Source organism: Ischnura elegans, chromosome 5 (assembly GCF_921293095.1).
Source record: "Ischnura elegans chromosome 5, ioIscEleg1.1, whole genome shotgun sequence".
Taxonomy (NCBI): Eukaryota; Metazoa; Arthropoda; class Insecta; order Odonata; family Coenagrionidae; genus Ischnura; species Ischnura elegans.
In genome coordinates this window covers 81938709-81961559 of record NC_060250.1, presented here as the reverse complement: position 1 = coordinate 81961559, position 22851 = coordinate 81938709, and the positions used below count along the sequence as shown (strand labels likewise).

The 22851-nt window shown below is 36.4% G+C and overlaps 1 protein-coding gene across 2 annotated transcripts; it reads right to left on the bottom strand.

Annotated features, from left to right (window-relative positions):
• Positions 1-292: 292 nt before the first annotated feature.
• Positions 293-22848, bottom strand: LOC124159117 (protein turtle homolog A). Of its 2 annotated transcripts, none has more exons than XM_046534684.1 (6): positions 22613-22848; positions 21964-22296; positions 18756-18961; positions 9057-9186; positions 8037-8180; positions 293-6264 (listed from the first exon to the last, which is right to left on the bottom strand). In XM_046534684.1, the coding sequence occupies exons 1-6, from the start codon at positions 22662-22664 to the stop codon at positions 6104-6106; spliced, it is 1026 nt and encodes a 341-aa protein (XP_046390640.1). In that variant the 5' UTR covers positions 22665-22848; the 3' UTR covers positions 293-6103. The 2 variants fall into 2 exon arrangements, with proteins under 2 accessions (XP_046390640.1, XP_046390641.1); XM_046534685.1 differs by having other exon boundaries at positions 21964-22266.
• Positions 22849-22851: the final 3 nt, after the last annotated feature.

Here is a 22851-nt window from a genome sequence, read left to right as displayed (position 1 = left end):
CTTACATTTCTGAAAAAGATGTATCAAATGAAGACATCAAGGAATTTTTGGAAGATACAGCCTCTGGTATACCCCCTTCAAATAAATCACGTCGGAATGGATTCGTCCGTAATAGTAAACCCCAGGGAAAAAACTTTCTGGCAAATACCTTGCCCCTGACACTATGAAGGGGTGAAATTCATACATTAGATGCTTATTCCATTGAGATTTTTAGCTTCAGCTGCCAAAACCAACATTGGTGCATGGTGATAGTGATAAAAAGGTTATACTTATCACAAAAATGAAAACACACTTTTGCTATACAAAAATTATATTTATTGTGATTCTGCAAAATTTAAGACATTGCTATTATCAAACATTTGTAACAAATAAAATTACAAAAAATTATGAAATCCATATTATCGACTTGCAAAATGACTACCAAATGACAAATACATAACTCATGCAGTTATAACTGCTACAATTTAATTTCACTCTCTGAACACATGTCCCAGCCACTTGATTGGATGAATTATTAAGCAAGAATACATCTGTGGATTTGTTTTCACACTGGCTGAATATGGTGACAAATAATAAAATATATATATTACTCAAACATGTTAACAGTTGGGTCCATTTTCTCAATTAAAAAAAAAATGATGTCCATATGGTATAATGATAGGCAACACTATCTAAACACTGGCATCTAATAAGAGTCCAATCAAGAAAACTGAAAAACATTGCCTCGAGTCAATTGACAAAAAAAAATTTCTATACAGGTGTTAATGCTTGAAAATGTAACAGAATTAAAATCAGGGATAATAAAATAAATAACATTGATGTACTGAGATAAACACTACGCTTACTCTCTAAATTTCATTAAGTAAACCCCTATTTCTTTCAAGACACATGTTGCTTGGCCTTTACGGCATGCATTTGAAAAAAAAAATTGCACCAGGTTCACAACCTTTTCATTATTGTGCAAGTGACTTGCAGCATGGGAAGGGTTAGGGTGGTGTGGTTGGATCAGCCAAGCAGAGAACTACTCCCTTCTCCTATTTACAGCAAGGTAATTCCTACCAAGAAATAAATCCCTGTTCTTGTTTTCCTTTTAAGTTAGTTCTATTTCAAGTAGCTGAGTATCTCTCATGTACCAGGTAAAACATTTACAATACATGATTAACTTTTTCACATTTTTTTCATCAGTCTCATATGCCTTTTGTCTCTGATTTACTCTTCTCTGAGGATTTTCTTTTGCGACGACAGCCCAGTGCCATCATCGCATACCCTTGACAAAGTTACAAACAAGAAAATAACAGACCAATTTGGGTACAAAAAATATTTTCTCATTCAAAAAGAGATACATTGTTTTTTTTTTGAAGGAGAAACTAGTACCTTAAAAGCCATTGCGGAAATATTTAACCACTAAATAATTACACAGCAAATGCTACAAATGCATTATCCCTATAGAGATATCTCCCTCCCTCTCGGACTTCAATGTTTTTACAAAGACAGACAAGAGGTGAAGAGGGTACAGCTTTTAAGTTACATGTCTCCTCACTCTTGGAGAGTCATTCCTTGTCTAATGAACAACGCACACACACACACCTCCACTGAACATGATTCAATGAAAAAGCTAGACATTCCAGCCAATAAAATGCACCAAGGCTGCAATATATCTATCCAAAATTTCATGTCCATACAGCTTAACTTTGATAGTTACTGCGATAGCTGACCAAAAACCTTGGAAAAAAATGCTGTGGCACAAACATTTTACTAGCCATGCAAGATTAAACAAGATTTACCTTTCCCTCACAAAATCATAAGTGAAGTCAAACGGTTAAAAACAAAAAAAATATTTAAAATGCAGACCAGTCATTTAAAATAGCTTTTCAAGATCAGCCATACTCCTTGAAATTTGAACACCCACTGAGGAAGTTATAGGATAAAATGATGCTCTCAATTTCGTCCCAATTTCATGTATTTCTTTTACATTTCAAAACTCTGCTTGACGTAGATATAAGTTGATTTTTGATAAAGAGTGCATTTTATAGGTAGGAAGGGGAAAATATGGTACTGTAATCATAGGTATACATGGGCCACCAAATGTCTTGTACTGCATGGTGTGAAAAATTAACTCTTCCATTTAACAGCATTATATTACAGGAATACAGACCCAAGATTTTAACTTCTAAGCACAGATGAAAAACTACTCCAGAATATGCATGTTATTTGGTTCAGCATAAGATTAGCCACATTTCAATAGCATATAGGTATTCATAAGCTGGTCAAAAAAAAGGTACAAATGTAATTTACTGAGTGACCAAACATATAGTAACATGCACAGTGATAAAAGAAAAATTAATTTTCACAGGTTAAAACATTTAAAAAAACTTAAGGGGTTTCTTGTGACATCTTAATTTCATTGAAATGAAACACAATATTTCAAGTCTTGATGACAAAAATTTCCCCTCAACAAGCATTGTATAGATATAAGAGATTTATCAAAGAGAAAACCTAATGATGACCAATTAGTTGATCACATGCTCAAAAAATGAAACCATAATGAATGATGCCCTGTATCACACAACAGAATTCTTAAATATTCTCATCTTGCAGTGGCATATGCTGGAAACATTACTGAAAAGTGTGAGGTAATAATTTCCTCACTTTTCTCATGCAATATATCCCTAGACCATTAACCTTGAGGAACCAATTTCATGCCACAAGAAAGTGTGACAGACACAACCATTATGAATCATGAGTTTTCAAAAATGCCATAAATATAGTCCAAAATCATTTTTGAACAAGTAGGTGTACAAAAATCTAACCTGCACTAATAACCTAGCTTGGTTTTCATGTACAAAATACTAAGCACACAGCTTGGTTATGAAAAAATGATATTTTTTTGGACTTAAGTCCACTCATGCAATTAACAACATTATTAAAGCATTCACTTTAGGTGTGGTTTTGCTTTTCTTGTCCATTAAAAAAATCAGAAAAGGATAAAACTCATATCCATTGAGGCACTGTGAAATTACCAGGTATACATAAAATTGAGTATGTAAGAAATGAGAATGTAAAAAAAACGTGTAAGTATAATTAGGGAACACCTATTTAGATCTGAAGATAATAAAGTAACATAGATTGCATTAACAAAAAACTTGTTAAAATGGGAAAACTATAAATATGCAGTTTAAAATTTGGGAGACTACCTAGAAAAAAGAGTATCCAATAAATAAATAAATAATAAATTAACTATGCAAAAAGCATATGAGATCACAAAATAAGAGAACATAGAAAAAAGTAACTAAGTGGCCATACCTTAATCTCCCCTTGCTGAGTGTTAAAAACATACCCTTTACAGAAACAGCAACCCAAAAAGTATCACCAATCTACTGATCACCGAATGCTACTTCACTACATTAAGGCAAGTTGACTGAGAGGTATGACAGGCATGTTAGTTCTTAGAACCTTCATTTTTTACTATGTTTATCACACCAAAATTGTATTCACAACCTTTAACCCACTAAAATTATGTACACCTTAATTTTACAAGAAGATTTGCCAAGCAATATTTTGTCAACTGCTAGAAAAATATAAGTCCAACGAGTAAAAAAAAACCACGCACCTTAACAAAATTATTAAGTGAGAAAAAAGATGCCAACAATGAAGGCCAAAAGATATTAATACTGAACTTAAATATCAAACTTATGAACGTTATGCAAGTCAGCACAACAAATGCATGATGCCTCCCGACTTTCAGATACCAATGGTAAAACTTTTTGGAGCAAAAAACAAATGCAGACAATAACAGAAAATAAAAGCATTAGTTTTCAGCAAACAGTGAAAAATTAATTACCCTAGTTCAGTTTTGATTACATATAAATGCACTTAGTTTACTTAGCAAAGATATAACCAAACGTATAGATAGCTTTTTTTTAATTATTTAAAGTATATAAACCACAGATTCAATTCCTCACCTTTAAAATTAAGTTTTCCAATTCATAATACTATTCATTCAAAAGAATACAAATTCTCCAAAAATGACAATATAAAATAAATGATTTCTTGAGTAAACAAAGAGTTTGCACCGAAACTGTTTATCTCAAGAAAATAGCAACAGAGTAATCACAACCAATCAAAGACGTCTGTCCCTTTCCGAGACCTCCAAGTTGAACAAAAATGAATGCAGATAAAATTTGTAGTGTAAAAAATATTGATACACATAACTCATGCTTCCATAGCATCAACAGATTTCTACCTTCTATGCATAAAAAATTCCCTTGATGGCATATCCCCTTCATTAAACAAAACTTGAAAAGACTGGAATATATCAGGTCTCCTTCAAGAAACCAATATAAACCTTCATAAAGTGACATCTAATTACATCCCTTAGTGTTTTCAAGGGCAGCACACTTACGATTGACTTTTGCATCATGGGAAACCAAGAGCTAGAGCCAAGGCATGGGGTCAACGTGAAACTACCTAAGTTATGTGACAAGCAGCATCAACTGTCACACTTCAGCCATTTGTACAAAATAACAAGACACGACAGTATCAATGGCAGCTAAACAGAGATCTTGTACTTGGCAAAGAAGAGTGAGCCAACTATACGATTATTAAGTGATCAACAATGGGAAGAGGTTTTTCAACCCCCACCCTTTTTTATAGAAGAGGACCTGAAGAACAGCTAAAATAATATTTGCACATGAAGGCAGAGGCAAACCAACAACCGTTCAATGTGCATCACAACACTTGAGTCCAGACATGACATGACAACTTACAATAAACCCACAAGTTATCACAACAAAAAGCAAGTGGGCTATAATAAAAATACATGTATTGTTTAAAATATGCACTATGTTGTCCCTAAAATCCCTAGCAAAGCAACTACATCTTGAAACACACACAAAAAACACTTGTGTTTCTCACTAATGGCAAGTTAATCCATACAAGGCATAGGAATTACAAGGGCCTCCGACGGCCGCCTTTCCATCTTATTTCTCGGCCCTCGACTCTTTTTTCACAACGGTTCAATAAAAAACAGACAAGACATTTCCAGCCTGCGTGAAATGACCCACACAGGGAAAATAAAAAGAATGCAAGGAAAAAGTAACCTCTCAGATCTATTTCAATTTATGAGAAAACGTCTGGCTTACTGTATATATTCTCCGTGCAATAAAAGAGACCAATTTATGTTTGAGAGAAAAAAGAGATATTCACAAAAATATATAGTTGAACCTTGAATTCACAATTGTTATTTTTATTGACTGTGATCTGGTTCATTTAAATCAGTTTCTTGAAATTCAATTATAATATCGCATCAATATTGTCACATGGACAGCGAATGATGTTTATCAAAACAAACATGATAGAAGTTTCCTTGATGGATTCTGTGGATACATACTTCAGAAGTACTTCAGCACTAACCATTGAGTGATTGAAAGCCCAAGGACTGTGACAATTTTCAACAATAATCAAGAATCAATTCTTCCTCGCAGAGTTCCTGGGTGTCTAGAGCCTTTATAGGATGAGAATAATTGTCTCACCTATGCTATTTAAAAAAGATAACACAGCTTTAGCAGAAAATCAGATCTTTGACAAATAAACTTGTTTTCTTATGCCTTCAGATATAATGCTTAACTCAAGAATCCTGCTCACACATGCCATTACAATATCCCGTTATGCCAAACAGCTCCCATTTACCTTCTGCCATATCTCTCACAATGACATAAATCAAATACAAATTATTTGATTCACCATCAGTCAACGTTACACCACCATTGGAAATACAACAGGAAGAGAGGCCAACAAAAGAAGGAGAATGCTGACCTTCCATCCCTTTGCAACATACAAAGTTTCATAATTACAACAGTAATCAAAAATGTTTTCACAAACCTTATAGCCTTCCTGAAGATCCCTCAAATGACCATTACTCTACGATATGAGGCTAATGGTGTAAAAACAGCCCATTACATCAAATTTCAACCATATTGAATTTAGTGAAAGACTTACACTTGTAGTTGCAAAGAGCATCCATTGTGGTTCCCTTAACACCTAGATGATATCACCAACTTTGCACACCTAGGCATTAGGCCAAATGTGGATCAAAAAGTAAAGATCAAACTCTCGCTGGGTGAACAAGTGTGTTGTTATTGAGGACAGAAGCTGTTTGATCATTTGAGTTCTCATCTGGTTCTATCCTTTCAGCATCCGAATCAAATCCAGGATTAAGTATAATGTTAGGCAGAAGCTCTATCACTTCCTGGTCCTCTGATTGCACTGAAAAACATTAGTTCCACAGTAAAAAGAAGGGCATACATAGCCGAATTCATTCATTGAGCTTTGAATACCAAGAGGGATGACGTAAATTCACAAGTGAAAACAACTACAGACTCACTACCATATCAGGAAAAATATCAGACAACCAATTAAAATTTGAAAAGTACAACAAAAGGCATTTATTGGCGGAATCAGCACGGTGTTCTTTCTCTATAACTTACCCTGATTTTGAAATACATTAGAGCTTATTCATTTTGCTATTGAATGGTGTAACAGTATATCATTGCAAAGACAAAAGGAACTGAAAATTTGTATCTCCGGAGTATGATAACTCACCTTCACCTGAATTAATAAAATGTGCACTAAGTATGCTATTTTTTCATCTATTTTAAATTGATTTCTGAATACCAAATACTGCAAATCCCTGGTGCTAAATACATGAGTGTTGTGTTATAAAGTACATAATATTAAAATACTAGGGACCGAGACAATCATGCAGCATTTTTTAATATTTCAAGCCTGAAAATAGTCTTTTCCTTACTTCAGTTCATTAATGATTTTGAATATCATGTTGTCAAGATACTAACAGAAGTCAGTACCATTTCAATGTCAATATTTCTCCAAACTTTTCAGCCCAAGGGCTATATTAACTATAAAACAGCAATTTCAGGGCCGATGACACACTCGATCAAAACGAACATGTTGTTGTAGATTGCAATAAAAATAATCAAGTTGTGAACAAACAACCACTCAAAAACTCTGCCACTAGATAGTTTGAATCATCTAATTGACTGAGAAGAGGAGTATAAAAGCAAGCTCCGAATAAGGTTAGCTATGCAGGGACTTCTTGGAAAACATAGTGGGCCTCTCTTTGATTTTTGCTGTGGATGAAAACCAAGCTGGATGGGAGGGCCTTACATGTGGCCTGCAAGCCATAGCTTGGGATCCACTATTTTAAAATTAGAGGTTAGTTCCTGTTAAAACAACATTTTTTTCAAGGGTAGAGCTTAAATTATCCATTATAAAGGAGGAGAAAAACAAACAAATAGTCAAAAGTAGAGATAGGTCAGTTCCGCAACCCGGTTCTTAGTACCACAGCTTCTTGGCTGTGGAACCACTATCGAGAACCAGTCGCATAAAGTTGGTACTTTGGAACCAGTGCGGAACGGTTGCTAGGATTTGAATTTGTTATCCAAAGCTGAAATGATCTGCAGTGCATTTGAGGCAAAAACGTGAAAAGAGACTAGAACTTTCCGATGTGAAAAGAACACAAAGAACTTTCCGATTTCATAGCTTCCAGGTTTTTTTTTTTTCTTTTAAAAGTTACTCACTAACTCGTGCAATTAAGGGTTTGTCAGTTTGTCGCTTTCGCCAACATTGTAACATTTCTGTAGCCGTGGTTGCTTTCAAATGAGCTGACTATTTGCCTGCCGCCATTCACGGCAACCGTTCTTTCAACTAACCATCGGACTCAAAGAAAGAAAGAAAAGTCTTCAAACAAGTCGTATCACGCCGTTGACGGTACGGCACCCATTTGGATGATGCGCTGTCTACAGCGTGAAATACAGACAATGCAACATTGAGTCTGCTTTCAGACTAAAGGCCTTTTTGTCAGTAGCCATTCATGTGAAATTTAGGTGGCTTTCAGACGAGACAACCGGAGACGACTTTCTGCAACGCTGTGTGCCGTCATCCACTTTTCACTCATACACTTATAAAATCATAGTGAAATCAAAATCAGGACAATAATGAGACAAACAGTGATCACTTACAGTTGGGAGTCTGGCACTCTTTGTAGAGCAAATAACAGGTTCCTACAGCAAGCATCAGCAAAGTTCCCATCACAACAGCAACTGCCGCAACCCATACCCGGGTATCAAACTCCTCTGCCCCCTCCAAAAGATGTCGAGCCAGTTCTGAAATAGCAGCATAGATTTGCATTCGTCACCATGGCTTTTATGGTTTACCGCATGAACAGTTTCACGGTGATTCCAGTAATTCATGCAAATTCTCACTACAGTTGACTCAAAGTTTTCTGCACCATTGATTTGCAGATTTCTCCACAGTTCCTGGATTTTCACATGTGGACAGTTTCACAGGTGTTCCCGATGAGCATCCTCAGGTGAAATGTTGGTTAAGGATTTTGGATGACATATGAAAGCCATTATTCAGTGCTAATTTTTCAGGAACATTGAAGGGCCAGAAGGAATAACCAGTTTCAACTACCCATCATTGTGGAAAATGACAGGAGTGAATGCGTCAAGTCATTCTATTAGACAAAGCAAAAATCTTTGGTGAAGGAAGGAAATACTATCTGTGGCTACTTAAAGAATCCAACAAAATAAACAAGATGTCAAATAATATCCACAGAGAGAATGGACACCACCTTCACAGCTGGTAGAAGAGGTTTACATGGGAAAGAAGTCAAGCAATCAATTATCATCTCGGTTGAAAAATTGACACCAAAAAATAACCAATTTAAGCCATCCAAAAAGCTCATATGATATGTGACCTGAGGACATCGATTGCAACAGCAGTGAAACTGTTATCACAATATAAGTTGCACATGCAGAAACCCAGAAATTATGCAGACATCTGTTAAATGAAATTGCCATTAAATAGGTGCAACTTCCTTTTAAGAAGTATCATCACCCTAGGGAGTACACCAATAAATGCACAGTGGCTTTCACAGAAGCCCTTGCATGACTTCAACTAAGAGCTCTATTTAGATCCACAACAAAAAAAGTTAAACTGATTGGAATAAAAATACGAAAGAAGTGAATGCCACATACCGATTTCTTCAACATCGTTTAATGTTTTTGTTTCCATCTCCGTCACATTTCCAGGCCCAAGGCTATTAGAGGCCCAGATTTGGAAAATATATGTTGAATTTGGCTGAAGGCGATATACATCAATTTGCCTCTGAAATAAAAAGAACGGATGTTAACAGTAAAGTGACCGTCTTCTATCCAAACCAAATGCTCACTTTCAACCTCTAATTATTTTGTAAAGATAGAATATAAAAATTCTTCCACTTATAAACTTCTCCTAATATGTATTTCAACTTAGAATATACAATAAGCACTCAACTTACACAAAGCCAACTAATGAACTTCCATAGATACAAACATTCCTACCCGATGGAAAAATTCAAAATGCCCAAGATTTCAAATTCGGTGGCTTTGGAGTCGGCTGTTGCGGCTGGCAGAATGTGGAAGCTGGGCCTCATGTGCATGGCAATAGTTAACCATATTATACAGATATTATCTTTCAGGGACACTCATTCAAAAATATTAATTAATAGAAAGGGTAGTGAAGTATGACTGATAGTGCCTTCAATCTGATGACCAATAGAAATTTGCATATTACTGTAATGAGTACTAAATATTAGAATGCAAATGTATAAAGCAAATAATATCTTTAAGTAAATGAAAGATCGTAGCACTTTTCCACAAGAATTTCTAATGCGTACAACGCGTTTCGGCTCACTGAGCCATCATCTGGTACAAGACACTTAACACATTCCGTGCTGACCGTTTTTTGAAGAAAATGCCCTGTGGCTGACTTTTTGGCAAAAATTTTTATTTTTTTATTATTATTTTAACGACGTGATCTTATGATTTGTGATGCCTGCTACATGTTTTCGCACTTTTTTTTTAAAATAACCCTTCATTTGTTGAAAATTTGAAATTTAAATTTTCAAAGTATCCTGTCAAACTTTTGATACCTTCCCGCAACACACCTACATGCTTCCCACATTTCTTTTCTCTTTGTCAGTACTGAAGCGAAAACCCGTTCAGACTTTATCACTTTCTGGAAAAAACTAATGGAAATAGTAATGCAGCAAACATTATTTTTATAATCTGGAAATGATACATTCAAATACGATTTTAAATGTTTTATTGCTCAAAAGAAAATATTGCGAGTATTACCAATATTTCCAGCAAAAGTGTTGCTACCTATTGTGGAAAAATTATTATGAACGATATGATATCCTTTGGATAAGATTTTATAATGATAAACATTGATTTATAAATGAAAGGGAAAATTTGTATAAACGAAGAATTGTTGCAACGAAACATATGTTTTTACAAATCAATTATTGACCAGCATTTTTAGAATAATTTTTCAGTTACTAAATACTTCGCATAAAATAATATCTTTTTAAATAAATATTGAAATAGAAAATATAAAAGGTAAACATAAAAAAAATATTTTTTTTCTGCTGGGTAAATAATTTTCTGCATCACAAATTCTTATGATACTTCTGGAAACAGTCAAGACACAATCGAGGATCAGATAGGCAGGGCTATAATATGATGTATCCTGGTTGACATTCTTCTTGAAGCAATGCCTACATCTCTTCTGTTTTCGTCTTTTCTGTCTATCGTGTTTTTCATATAATCGGGTAAATGTCCTAATAAGCCCTTGATTTTGGTTGAGGCAGGCCAGGATGACTATCTCCTCAAAGGGATCGAAGGTACAGATATTGTCATAAGAGATTCTATAAATGGAATTAGAAAGTCGATGAGAGGAATTTTTCAAAAATTTTCTTTGAATAAAAATTACGTTTCAGCAACAGTGATTTCAGTTGGTGGATTCCCAATTTTTATTACCATTTGATGGATTTCCTTTCAATGGGAAAGTCAGACATCATTTGATCCCAATGATCGAGGCCACAATTGTAATTGCTGTATTCAACCACCGCCTGAGGCTTTCTCGGCGTGCACCCTCGTTTTTTCGTAGATTCGTTCATTTTTTGCACTAAATTCAGCGATGATCATCCGCACTTCCCTCTTATCCGTCCACCTTAGGATACCGATTTTATACTCATGAAAGGCCTCCACCACCTCACCTTTATTTAATTCGCAGCAGAGCACCAAAAGAGGAATAACTTTCTTGCCTCTCCTCAGTGTCCCCGTCAAGTTAGGTTTCCAATTTGGATGGAGTCTAGAACTGGCTACACTGTTATAAAAGTTATCAATATAAAAGGATTAGCCTCAGTCTAAATGATCCTCCATCATTTCTTTACCATCTTCTCCGAATGGCCTTTTCCAGACACTTCTGAGTTGGAGGACCTGCAGTGCCAAACCCTTTGCTTCCGTCAACATATACAACTTTATTGCGTACCTGTAGCGCTTTTCCCTCACATATTTACTATATCCCAGCCTAGCTCTCCAAGGAACCATAGACTCTTCCAAACTTAGGTCACGTGAGCGGGTCACTACTTTTTCCATTGATTCCTTGAATGCGTCTATATGGGGCTAATTTTGAATAATCAGTGGGCCAGAGGAGTGTTAGAGTCAGAGAACGTAGATAGGTTCTTGTTGATTTGAAGGGCTTGGAGAATCGACATGAATTGATCAAGCGACTTCTCTCTCCTGAAGCAATGCAAGTCATATAAAGATCAAGCTTTTCAATTATTGGAGATACGGGAGATTTGGATAATTCTAGCACGAAAAATAAGGCCAAAAAGTGGGGAAATTCTTCTATGGTTAAATATTTCCATCTAGTAAATTTCCTTCAGGACACGTATAGCCCATTTTATATCCTCGGATGTATATATCCTCGGGCCGGATCAGTTTCTTTGAGTTCGGCGGCATGTAACTGGGTTAGTGGAAATTTTTCTCTTAGGCTTTTTTTTGTTGGGGAGGATGCCAAATAGATGCTTGTAAGTATTTCGGATATTATGGAAAAAATCAAGTAATGAGTCTCTAATTCTAATGCTAGTGAACATAAGGATGGGGAAGTCTAGCTATTGTGCATGAAATGTAAATAGTAAAAATAAATTGCAATGTGGAACCAGGACTTTACTGAAGTTATTGTAAAATTTATGCAAATATACTTATTATTTCATGCATAGCAGCAAATAAACATAGGGATAACAACAAATTTTGCCATGATGAAATCATAGCAAATAAAAGTCACTCGGAAACTTTAAAAGTATAAGAACGGAAGCATTTATTAATATCGTAAGGATAAAAATACACATACCTGGAGTATGTCCGAAATTAGGCAACCAGCTAAGCAATTTACCACGATAGCGTTAATTGAAGTTAAAAATAAAAATAACAACAAGGGAAAAATATTTGTATTCCTTCTTGTAGAAACCAATTAAATAAACACAATCTAATCATTGCGTTAAAAGTCATAAAGAAAGATAAAATACCTTGTAATAAAGTAATTACCTATCCTCGTCAAATGCAAAAGTATCTTTTTATTATTTCGCTTTGAATATTTGTAAAAGTTTTTTTTTAGGTATAATAACAATTGTGAGAATATATAACTGTTTTCTGCATTATAAAATGAAAGTAATAAAAAATACATTGTAAAAAGCCAATCCCAAAGACGTCCTTGCAGAGAAAAACCGGGTAAAATAGAAAAACACAAAATAAATCGAAAAAAAATTTTTTTCGGAGCTTTCCGCACGGCAAATAGGCGAAGAGTGGTGACTGACCCTCTCCCATACCCTAACAGCGGTGGCTGGCGCTCAGGGCGGAACATAACGCAAAAGGGAATCATGACGTAGCGTCTACGTCATCAGTCACTGGGTAGTGGCTGCCATGACGTAGACGCTACGTCATCAGCACGGAACGAGTTAACTTATCCAAATAATATCTGCTGGCACATTTTGTTACAGTTTAACTTGCTCAGCTTATATGTGGAAGAGAATTTAACATTGGGCAGTATTATACAACCCTTGCCAGTTTATTCTTCTTGTGCAAATTTGTGAGATTGAAAACAATTATTAATAATGTTGTACTGCATTTCAGCTGGCTGTTAAGCTTGATATTTCATTGATGCTAATGAAGGTAGGAGAGCTTTTTTCCTAGAATTATTTTCTGCACAGTTCACTTCCAAATTTTTCATGATATAGGCCTGTGCAAGATTGTGAGTAATTCTGAAAATGATCTTTTTTCTTCAGATTGCAGTTTCTTTTTAGCCACTGAGTTGTGCAACTAAATTTTAACCATTACAATGGAACAAAATATCAAAGTAATACAGAGACTTGGGATTGGCAAGAAAACAGTTGATATCATTCCTTTGCACAACGTGAACTGTTCCACCATTGCCACAATACTTAAAATAGAGATAAAATTATAGTAAATTTGAAAAGTCCGCCATTATTTCATAAAAATGTGATTAAGCAATGGAAGGGATGGAATAACCAATCATCATATGGATTATGACCAACATCATATCTGCATGTTTTGCGAGAAAAATCACTGGCACACACAAACATGGCAAAAAACCAGTCTGAAGTTGCAGAAGCTACTGAAAGTTATTTCATGTTACCATCAATTTTAAGCATTAATTCAACTGCAATGCCAATGCCAATTGTTGCATTCTGCACTGTGCTTAGGAAACTGTTTTGTTTCTGATTCATTTTTCTGCAGAATTGTTTGACAAATATCAAAAGTAAATATTGAAGACAACATTAATTTACCGATCACGGTGCAACCTGATCACATCAGTCACGTAAAATCTTTAAAAGTCAGATCAGCTCCTCCTTTACTTGTGGTGATTTAAGTTTATTAAGACAGATCTATTTGTCATTATTATTATACAAAAATCATATCTGGCCATTTTTAATATGGCATCAAGCAATTAAAACTTACGAGCAAGCAACACTATGGAATTGTTTTTCTACTTTTATTCATAACATCATTACTGAACATATAAGAGAAGGAGAGATTATAAGTAAAAATAACTTGACAGCAAGCATTTGATTAAACAGTAAAAAAAGTGGTTGTTGACACCTAAAAGCAGGAGAGAAATTGTTAGCATGACTTTGAACTGTCTCTGGTAAGATACTGCTGATGTAAAAATTCAGATATAACAGCTTTTGTTGAAGTGAAACTATATCAATTACCATCATGGATCCATTTGTTATGACACTGCTTTGGTTGTGTAGAGGTACTGAAGTGGCCGCTGCTTCATTGTTATTAGAGGTCAGAGAGGCAACAGAAGTTGTTAAAGATAAGGTGTTTAGTGGAACTCTTTTGATGTGCAACTGTTGCAGATGAAAGAGCATTAACAAGACAAAGTTGTTTTGTGTATGAACCACAACTTGTATACTCTTCATGTATTAGTAATTCTTTAATTTCACAACAGCAAGATCAAGTAGTTAGATAAGATGGTCACAGTTTCGTTCTTGGCTTTTCAGTTCCATTCTTAATTTAGCACTGTAATACCTCAATTGTCAACAGTAAAAGAGTTTTTGTCCTATTAGTATGCTCACCCAGCATAACAATATTAACAACATTTTTGAAAAGTTTCCTTATTCTATCCCATTATCCCATATCATCATTAGGATATAAGAAGAGCAATTGTAATGCCAGTCACAAAATCAGAGCTATCACTGAAATGATCCCTCATGGGGCAAACTTTTTTTGGGCTGTTAATCTTCATTTGTTTACTACAAGAGGACAAGCAGGAAGCATGAAGGGCAAAGGTATTCAGATCTAAGAGAAGCAATCTCTTATCACTGCTGAAATTACATGCACAGCAGTGAGTTGTAGCTTCTTACTCTCTATTGTAAATGAAGATATAATAGCAAGCATATCCTTGTAAAAATATTACCGTATCAGTCAAATGAATTAACCAGGTAGTACTTCCTCATAAGCATTCTTCTGCAAAGACAATATGTATCAGGACCTTCAATTCTGCCGGCTGCTGAGTCGTTGCATAATATATTATTCTTCCTCCATTATTTAAAAAAATGGATAATTTTCGTATAAATTTCAATCCAATGGTGTTAGCTCATTCATAGGCTACCTTCTATTGCCTCATTTGGCTAGAATTTGATTTGAATTGTTACGTGAAAACTGACAACATGAGTTATTCTCCGAGGGCAGCTACCATGGTTTGCCGGTATGCACTAATGACTTAAGCCCCTTTAAACTCTTCTGCTCCGGGGAGTCTATTTTTTGCCCAATATTTATAGTCCAGTACTGGAAGATCATTTCTTTGATCCATTCATAGAACAGTCTCCAGAGAGGAACCCAGGAGGAGGATATACCGTATAAGCGCGTGTAAGAGGCGCACCTTTTTTCCCAGATATTGCAGCCAAAAATGGGGGTGCACCTCTTACACAAACTTCTTATATTCCCCCCCTCCCCTTCACCGGTTGCAAGTTCAAGGGGAACTGAGTGGCCTTGGTTTTCAGCGTGAGTCAGTCATCTGAAACCCTGGGTCAAAATCAAGCGGCAGGCAGGGGAGTTTCTCCCTTAGTGACGTATTTTTAAAATGCTCCTGTTTGAATTTCTTGCAAGCATCACGCCGTCACGTCGGTACCCCAGAGGTGAACATTGAAAAGATCGCGCGGGGTGATTCGCTCCGGAGCGCGCGCTAAATTTATTGCCACCAGTGGGCATCCCGTGGCATTTATACTGCATATAGTAATATTGGTGTCAAAACCTGCGGTTGAAAAATTCGAACGAGTGTGCTCATTGTTGGACTTAATGGTGGATAGAAGAAATCGGAAATGCTTATAAGTGAAGAGCGCTGAAGGAGAGGTCGAGGGGAAGAGGGCTCCCTCCCCTACGTATTTAAAGCTATGAGCGAAGGAGCAAGGGAAGAACACGTCCGATCTTGCATGTGACGTCGTTGCCTTTAAAGTGAAGGGGCGAAGGCGCAGGAATGTGATATACGCAGTTTGCGTTGCCTGAGTTTCCAGTCCGTCTCGTCTTGTTTGAATGCGCTTATGCTACGCTTGTTTCTTCCGAAATTATGCTGTTTGGACTATGTTGAATATTAGTAGCCTTATTTTAGCTTTAAATCTTTGTGTCAATCAATTAGAGCTCAAAAAACTTAAATGCTGTAAGATATACGTCGCGTTAGGTCTAATTCTTTTTAGAACCTCGTGCGTGTCATACAATTGCTGAAAGATATCGAGATATCTTCGAGCTCAGAAGGTGACTTACGTAGCATTTGACCTCCAGAAACTCGGGGAATTGAACCTGGTAGACCGAAAAAGGTCAGTTGGTGGAATGGGGTAGGGATGAAATACGTTTCCATTGTTCCCCTGTAACTTGATATTTTCCTGTGGAGTCTCGGAAAGGAAAAAAACGGCAGAGGCATTAGCTGATGGAGAGCCGAGTGTAGTTCCGTTAGGCCCCTTGCACACACACCGATTTTGGACGGCCGGTAAAATATTGGCCGATATTTTACCGGCGAAGCGATGCTTGCACACACGCCGGATTTTTACCGGTCAAACAATACGTTGCTAAGTTTTCTGAGCCGGCGTCGGCGATCCACAGTGACAATAGCCGGCAGCTAACCGGCATTTTGCCGGTGCCGGCGTGTGGTCGGTACGTGTGCAAGCTCCAATGCTCTCCCATTGTTCACTATTGGAATGTGGACGGCCGATATTTTACCGGCCGTCCAAAATAGGTGCGTGTGCAAGGGGCCTTAAATCTACGACGTGGTTATTATCCTACGGCGCTGAGATTGCCCCGATTGTAGTTCAATCTCTTGGGAAAGCTCATGCCATTGGCCTGTCGTGTTTTGCCTTAAAATTTTCCACGGCTGCAATTCTATTGCAATACTCCTGCGAGAGCTTTTAAACAAAATTGTTCGTGAGTAGGACAAGCAACGTAGAGCGATGGCGTATGCAAAGAGAGGATCGGAACTCTTTCTACTCCCTCTTATGCCGCCGCAGTTTTCAAAATTTCCTTTTTCAAATAGTACTGAAAGAAGACATTTCGATAACTGTCGAAATTCCAGGCATACGTCTGCAACACCGCACGATAGGATAAAAAAAATGTCGCAAAATTTTTTTTCTTTATAGCTTCGATCCTCAAAATAGGGGTGCGCCTCTTACACAAGCTTATACGGTACTTTGTCGGCGAATAAACATCCTATTGTACATTAATTTAAGATTGTTATTCCATGTTGCAAAATGCAGAGAGCTATTAGAAAATGCATTGATTGGAGGATGCTTGTCTGCTGCCCCTTGTAATGTAGGAAGAGAATTACAATCAAAGTTGTGACAACAAAACTACAGTACAGAAGAAAATTTTCTTGCTCATTATGGAACAAACATCAGCATTTATTCATGTTCTTGCCATGAATAGGAAGAGTTTTACAAATTAAAAAGGGACAGAAAAAGCAGAGGTTTGTAATAACAAAGTTTGTATCAACATTTCTATAAGGAATCGTCGAAAAAAAACAGTGCATAATATACGCTATTAAATTATGTGCAAATATATTAAAACAAGAAAATTCATTTCAGTTTCGCAATAGAAGAATGTGGCATGATGCAATTGAGGGTTGATATCCTCCTGAATACAGTAAGTCCTTTATTCGCATTAGACATGTTCGAATGAGACATGTTCCGAGACCTTGTTCGCAAGTTGATAAACCTACAGTACAGCCACCAAGAGTTGTCTGATGACAGGCAGAAGGGTCTAGTTCAAGGTATGGTGCAAGATTGCCAGGTAAGGAAGCGAAACACACACATCACTTGTAAACAAAAGGGTTCCGTTAAGAAGGGAGCCGGAAGGGATGACAAGCGTGAAGGACCCAAAGGAATAATCCCTTATTTTGGAGATTCGAAGAAAGGGCTTGTTTTGGTGGTTCAGGCTTATTTCTGTGCTTCATACGCATGTGACAACATTGTATGACTAGACAAGGGTGTGAGGTGCATTTTGGGGGCAGTGATTGGCAGCAAACTGTGTTGGTGAAGGGTTCTCCTCTCCTTCTTTTGCGCTGTCATCGGACAACTCTCACCAGCCGGACTGTATCACAAATGTGTGGCAACTCATGATTGTGACGAACTGACATAGCTGGGCGTGCGACGCAGCCGGAGCTGAAAAAAATCGCTCTCCGCAGTAAGGAAGAATGGGGGAAACGCTTAAAAGTTCCTAACTTCACACCTGATTCAATGATACTTTGTTCAGATTATGCCCAAACTGCAAGTTCCTCTACGCCACACCACGTCACATCGGCTAAATTTGAAATTTGAAATTTTTGAATGCACGCTTATCTGAAAGTTTGTAAATCGAAGTGCGTAAGAAGAGGACTAACTTTACATCCAATTTATGAGCAAGGAAACCACGATTCCACAGGAATGAAGCTTATTACATGATGTTGCGTGTATACTGGAGAAAGAACCATAACTGATGCTCTTGGGCACGTTACACGAGGAGAACTTAAACGTGGCGCAATCATTAGAATCTTAGCATATTTAAACTTTTATTAGGATAAACTTTGTATATCCACCTAAATGCCATTGCTTATTTGTGGAACTTTGTAATAAAGTTCATTTTGTAACTGCAGGGACAGGGACTGAGGTTTGTAATAACGAAAATTTTGTGATAACGTTTCTTTTAGTATTAATTGGATAGACCTTTTTTTCGTCGGGACCAACGAATTGCTTCGTAGTAACGAGAACTTTGTAATAACGTTGCTCTAATTACCGAGAGTACTGTATTTAATAATTTTTCTAAAATTATATTAATCAGCATCTAAACAGAGTAATTACTCACCACATTTGCACTGATATGATCTGGAACAACAAAATGCCACTCTTGATTAGGACTAACATTGGGCTGAGTGTTTGACTGATGAGCAAGGCGGTAACGTGCAGTGAAGTGAGATATGGGATAACCACCGTCCTCTGCCACGTCCCAAAGTAGTAACGCTAACACTGTCGATGGATGTACAGTGACATTTACCAGGGCTGGAGGTGGAGCTGTAAGTAAAAAAGAAGCAGGAATGAGGTTAGAAATACGCCAATCATAGGAAAAATAAAATTCATTACAAGAAATTACCACTCTTTTAACTACAAATACAATGTGAAATATGAAATATATATTGAAAAATAAATTACAACTATGCATTGACATGAAAATGATTTGATGTTGATGCAGTTAAATTTTTAATTATAGAATAAAAGTTCAATCATGTGACTCTTGCTACAATAAAAATTGCCTCTTGTAAGGAATTTATGAAATGATATTATGTACTTTCAAATCAATCATTGTGAGGTTTTTGTACCGGAACTTCTCCAAGGTATGAACTGAAATTTAAATTTGTAGTTTCTCATGCCCGTGTTTCTTAGCCCTCACATGATTTGAAAAAGTCACCACCTTAACAATGACACTGCATTAACCTCTGAAGAGTGGTGATGGCTCTCTGTAACTAGTCTAGTTCACATAAATGGTGTTGATTGGGTCAGAGTGGAAATAGTCACTACTAATAGACACTACTCTTTCTGATCATGTTCTTTGGGTCAATTGTGGATACTAAATCTTATCGATGAAAGCAAAAAATTAATATGTTACATAGACCACTATGCTATCCAAGTTCCTCATTAACCACTGCAATTGTACAGTCTCATGGCAATAAAAGTTAAGCCCTCACAGTCCATCCATGATGACAACACTTGGGAGAACCATGGGATATCAGGAACCTGGATAGGGTGGTGGTCTGCGCAGTGGCCTGGGGAGGCAAATGCCAGTGGTTTGATTCCCAGAATAGGGGAATTTTTTCTCATGGCAATTCATGTTAATTTCACTGCCATTTATTGCAGTGGCAGGATTGAAATATTATGAATTAATGATACACTTCCTTCATAATAATCTTCAATGTTGGGAATGGCAAGGACCTATGAAGGTCTTTGCATACTGAATAGACAATATGCTACAAAAAAATAATCCATGATCTTGAGAAAACAAATAGCGTGGCATACGGTGTAACAAGAATGTGAAGTGGCAACATGATATATTTAGATAAAAAATTAATCCATTTGAATCCTGCAGCAGGAGTAGCATTGGATCTTATTTTCTTAAAATTGAGAATTATGTGGCAATTCATTATTGAAAGATCTCAAAAATGTAACACGTACCATGAGTAAATGGGATGAATGAAAAATGATTTTTTTTTAACCCCGGGCCACACAAAGATTGAAACCTTGTTCTAAATGAATTTGCAAACTTTTTTGAAACAAAATTTCTTCAATAAACATGATAAGAATTTAATGTACTTTCCACTTAAACTTAGGACTGATCAATGTCCGTCATGAATTACCATTGAAATGTATTGAACAATAACTGTTCATAGTGAAAAAGAGACAGATTGTGAGTAAAATGGTAGGTATATCTAAACTATGAAAAAGTATGTACTTTTAAATTACATCTTTGTGAAGTTTCTTGCGGGATCAAAGCTTAAATGAGCCATTTTTTCATTATAACAATATACTTCCATTAATGACCTTAAAAATTAACCTCAAAGGTTAATAAGCATTAATTATGTGCATCAATTCACTTCAATGTTACGGGAAAAATAGGCTTACACACTCAAGTATTTCCACACCTAGTAACTGGAAAATCACTGGCAAATACAGAAATAACTTGAAAACAAATTCTGTAATTTGGAATATCAACATTTACCACATATGTCAAAGGCTTATCTACAGTCAAATTACAGGAAAATATGGCCAATGTTTTTAAAGCCACCATTTATCTATTTCCAATGTTGGGAATTCTGTATTTTGACTCAAAAATATTACCTTTAAAGCAACAAAAGTATCTCCAGTTTTATAAAACAAATCAAACTAAAAATAAAAGTGGATCATTTAAAAAACATAATTAAGCATTCATCACCAGAAGATGAAAAGCCAACATGATATTCATAAGTCCTCAATGAAACAAGATAAAAAAGAATGATGCCAAAAATGACATACTATTGATAGCTATACAAGGGAAAACAACCAGGAATTTTCATCTATTGGTGAATAATAAAAGTAGCAATACAAGTTGAATATCACTTCCACAAATATAGTCTATAAGTGCTTCTTAACCTACAAGTGTATTTAAGGGGTGTCAAGGCTAGCCTGGAGAGTTAGCACAATTTGTTAATAAAATAAACATCCAATTTAAATGATCTATTCATGTGAGCAGAACAACACCCATCAGAGCACAAAATATAAATATATATATGAATATCAGTCATGAACACCAACATATATTTGCAAGAGTAACAGAAACTATGATAAAATGTGACAGTGAATTGACCCGAAAGGTCATAAAAATTGTAATCTTTAACACTATCGTCAAAGAGAGCACTTTAAGAGCTTCATCAAATCATGAGATAACTGAAATGATAATCATGCTTTGAATGGTCAATTTCACTATGCACCTTGAAAGTTCTAACCACTATCAGATTCAGTGTTAAGTGCCAAGATTAAACTGAATAACATTAATGACCAGAGCATTCAACAAAGAAATGTTTTGCTATCCAAAACCATTCAATCATGGGCAACACGGGTAGATTTTTAATAGTATGAAAGATTACCTAAGTTTAAGAACTTTAACACCATCAAGTAAAAAAATGGCAACACTGAATGGATCTTGTCTATACAGTCACATGCAGGCCACAAATGAGCAAAAGCAATAGTGAGAGCACCTCTAAACTAAGTGATTCGCGCACCTAATTGAAAAACATGTTAATCAGGACATTAAATGGGTAATGAATGATCAAGGGAACAGTGGATTATGAGACTACCTGAATCAACGTACTATGGCATTTCATCTTTACACCTTGCTAGAGCTAAGTATTTCTGATCTTGCTCTGTAGGAACCACATATTAGCAGCTGCTGCCAAAGACAGCCAACTAATTAAGACTGCATGTAACTCATCGTCATTCCAGGGCCAAGACCACATATAAGCAACGCTAACGCTCTATATACTCACTCCTCACTTCCACCCTGACCCGAGCTTTGATCACATCCTCATGATTTCCACCATTTTCTCCTTCCACACTGCAAGCGTAAACTCCAGCATCCTCTCTTTTCAGGCTAACCAGAGAAAGACTTCCATCCTCCTGGACTCTATTTTGATTCAGCTTCTCCTTCCGACCTTCCCGGACCCACATCACGGTACTATGTGCTCCCAGGGGACTGTCTGGACCTGTGCATCTCAGGACCAGATTCTTTCCGATATCAACAGCTTCCTCCTGGATTTCTGGATACTCCGTGTCTGACGCATGGCAAAAGCCTGGGCGAAGAATATCCCAAAGCCCAACACCTCAATTTCATGAGGTGTAGATTGAGAGCCAAAGCGAGCTTGACATGTGTTATGCATGAATTGAGGAGCAAAACTTCCTAATGCAGCAATTCATGTTCAATGAATACGCAATGTAACAATAACACGGTGTATTCCATTGCACATGCATTAATCTAAATTGAGGCTCCCAAAAAGCGAAACAAACATTTTCCAGCAAACACAAAATTATGTTGGGTGATACAAAAACGAATAATTTTATCTTGGTACCACCTACTATAAGCATTAGCAAACATTCCCAATGCCTAAACTACATTCAAACTATTAATAAATTACATACCTTTCACAAGGACAAGCAGTAGAGAGATACCAACGATCTTCTTAATAATCATTCTTCCATACTAGGCACGATTAATATTATTCTTGTCAAACGTCACCTCAAACATGACTTCCTATTTTAGCTAAATAGCTAAAGTAGAGAATTAACTTTACAAACGACTCCAAGAACCCTCATCCTACATTTCTCCGTCGAATTATCGAATTTCGTTAGGTCCGATTCCCTAACACTCAAAGACATGC

What these genes read in the sequence shown, in the direction of transcription:
- LOC124159117 (XM_046534684.1), bottom strand. Translation starts at nt 22,664, where the DNA reads ATGATTATTAAGAAGATCGTTGGTATCTCTCTACTGCTTGTCCTTGTG. An exon ending in ATCATATCAGTGCAAATGTG is followed by an intron (nt 9,187 to 18,755) that starts GTGAGTAATTAC and finishes TTTTTATTTCAG; the next exon opens with AGGCAAATTGATGTATATCG. An exon ending in AAACGATGTTGAAGAAATCG is followed by an intron (nt 8,181 to 9,056) that starts GTATGTGGCATT and finishes CTGCTATTTCAG; the next exon opens with AACTGGCTCGACATCTTTTG.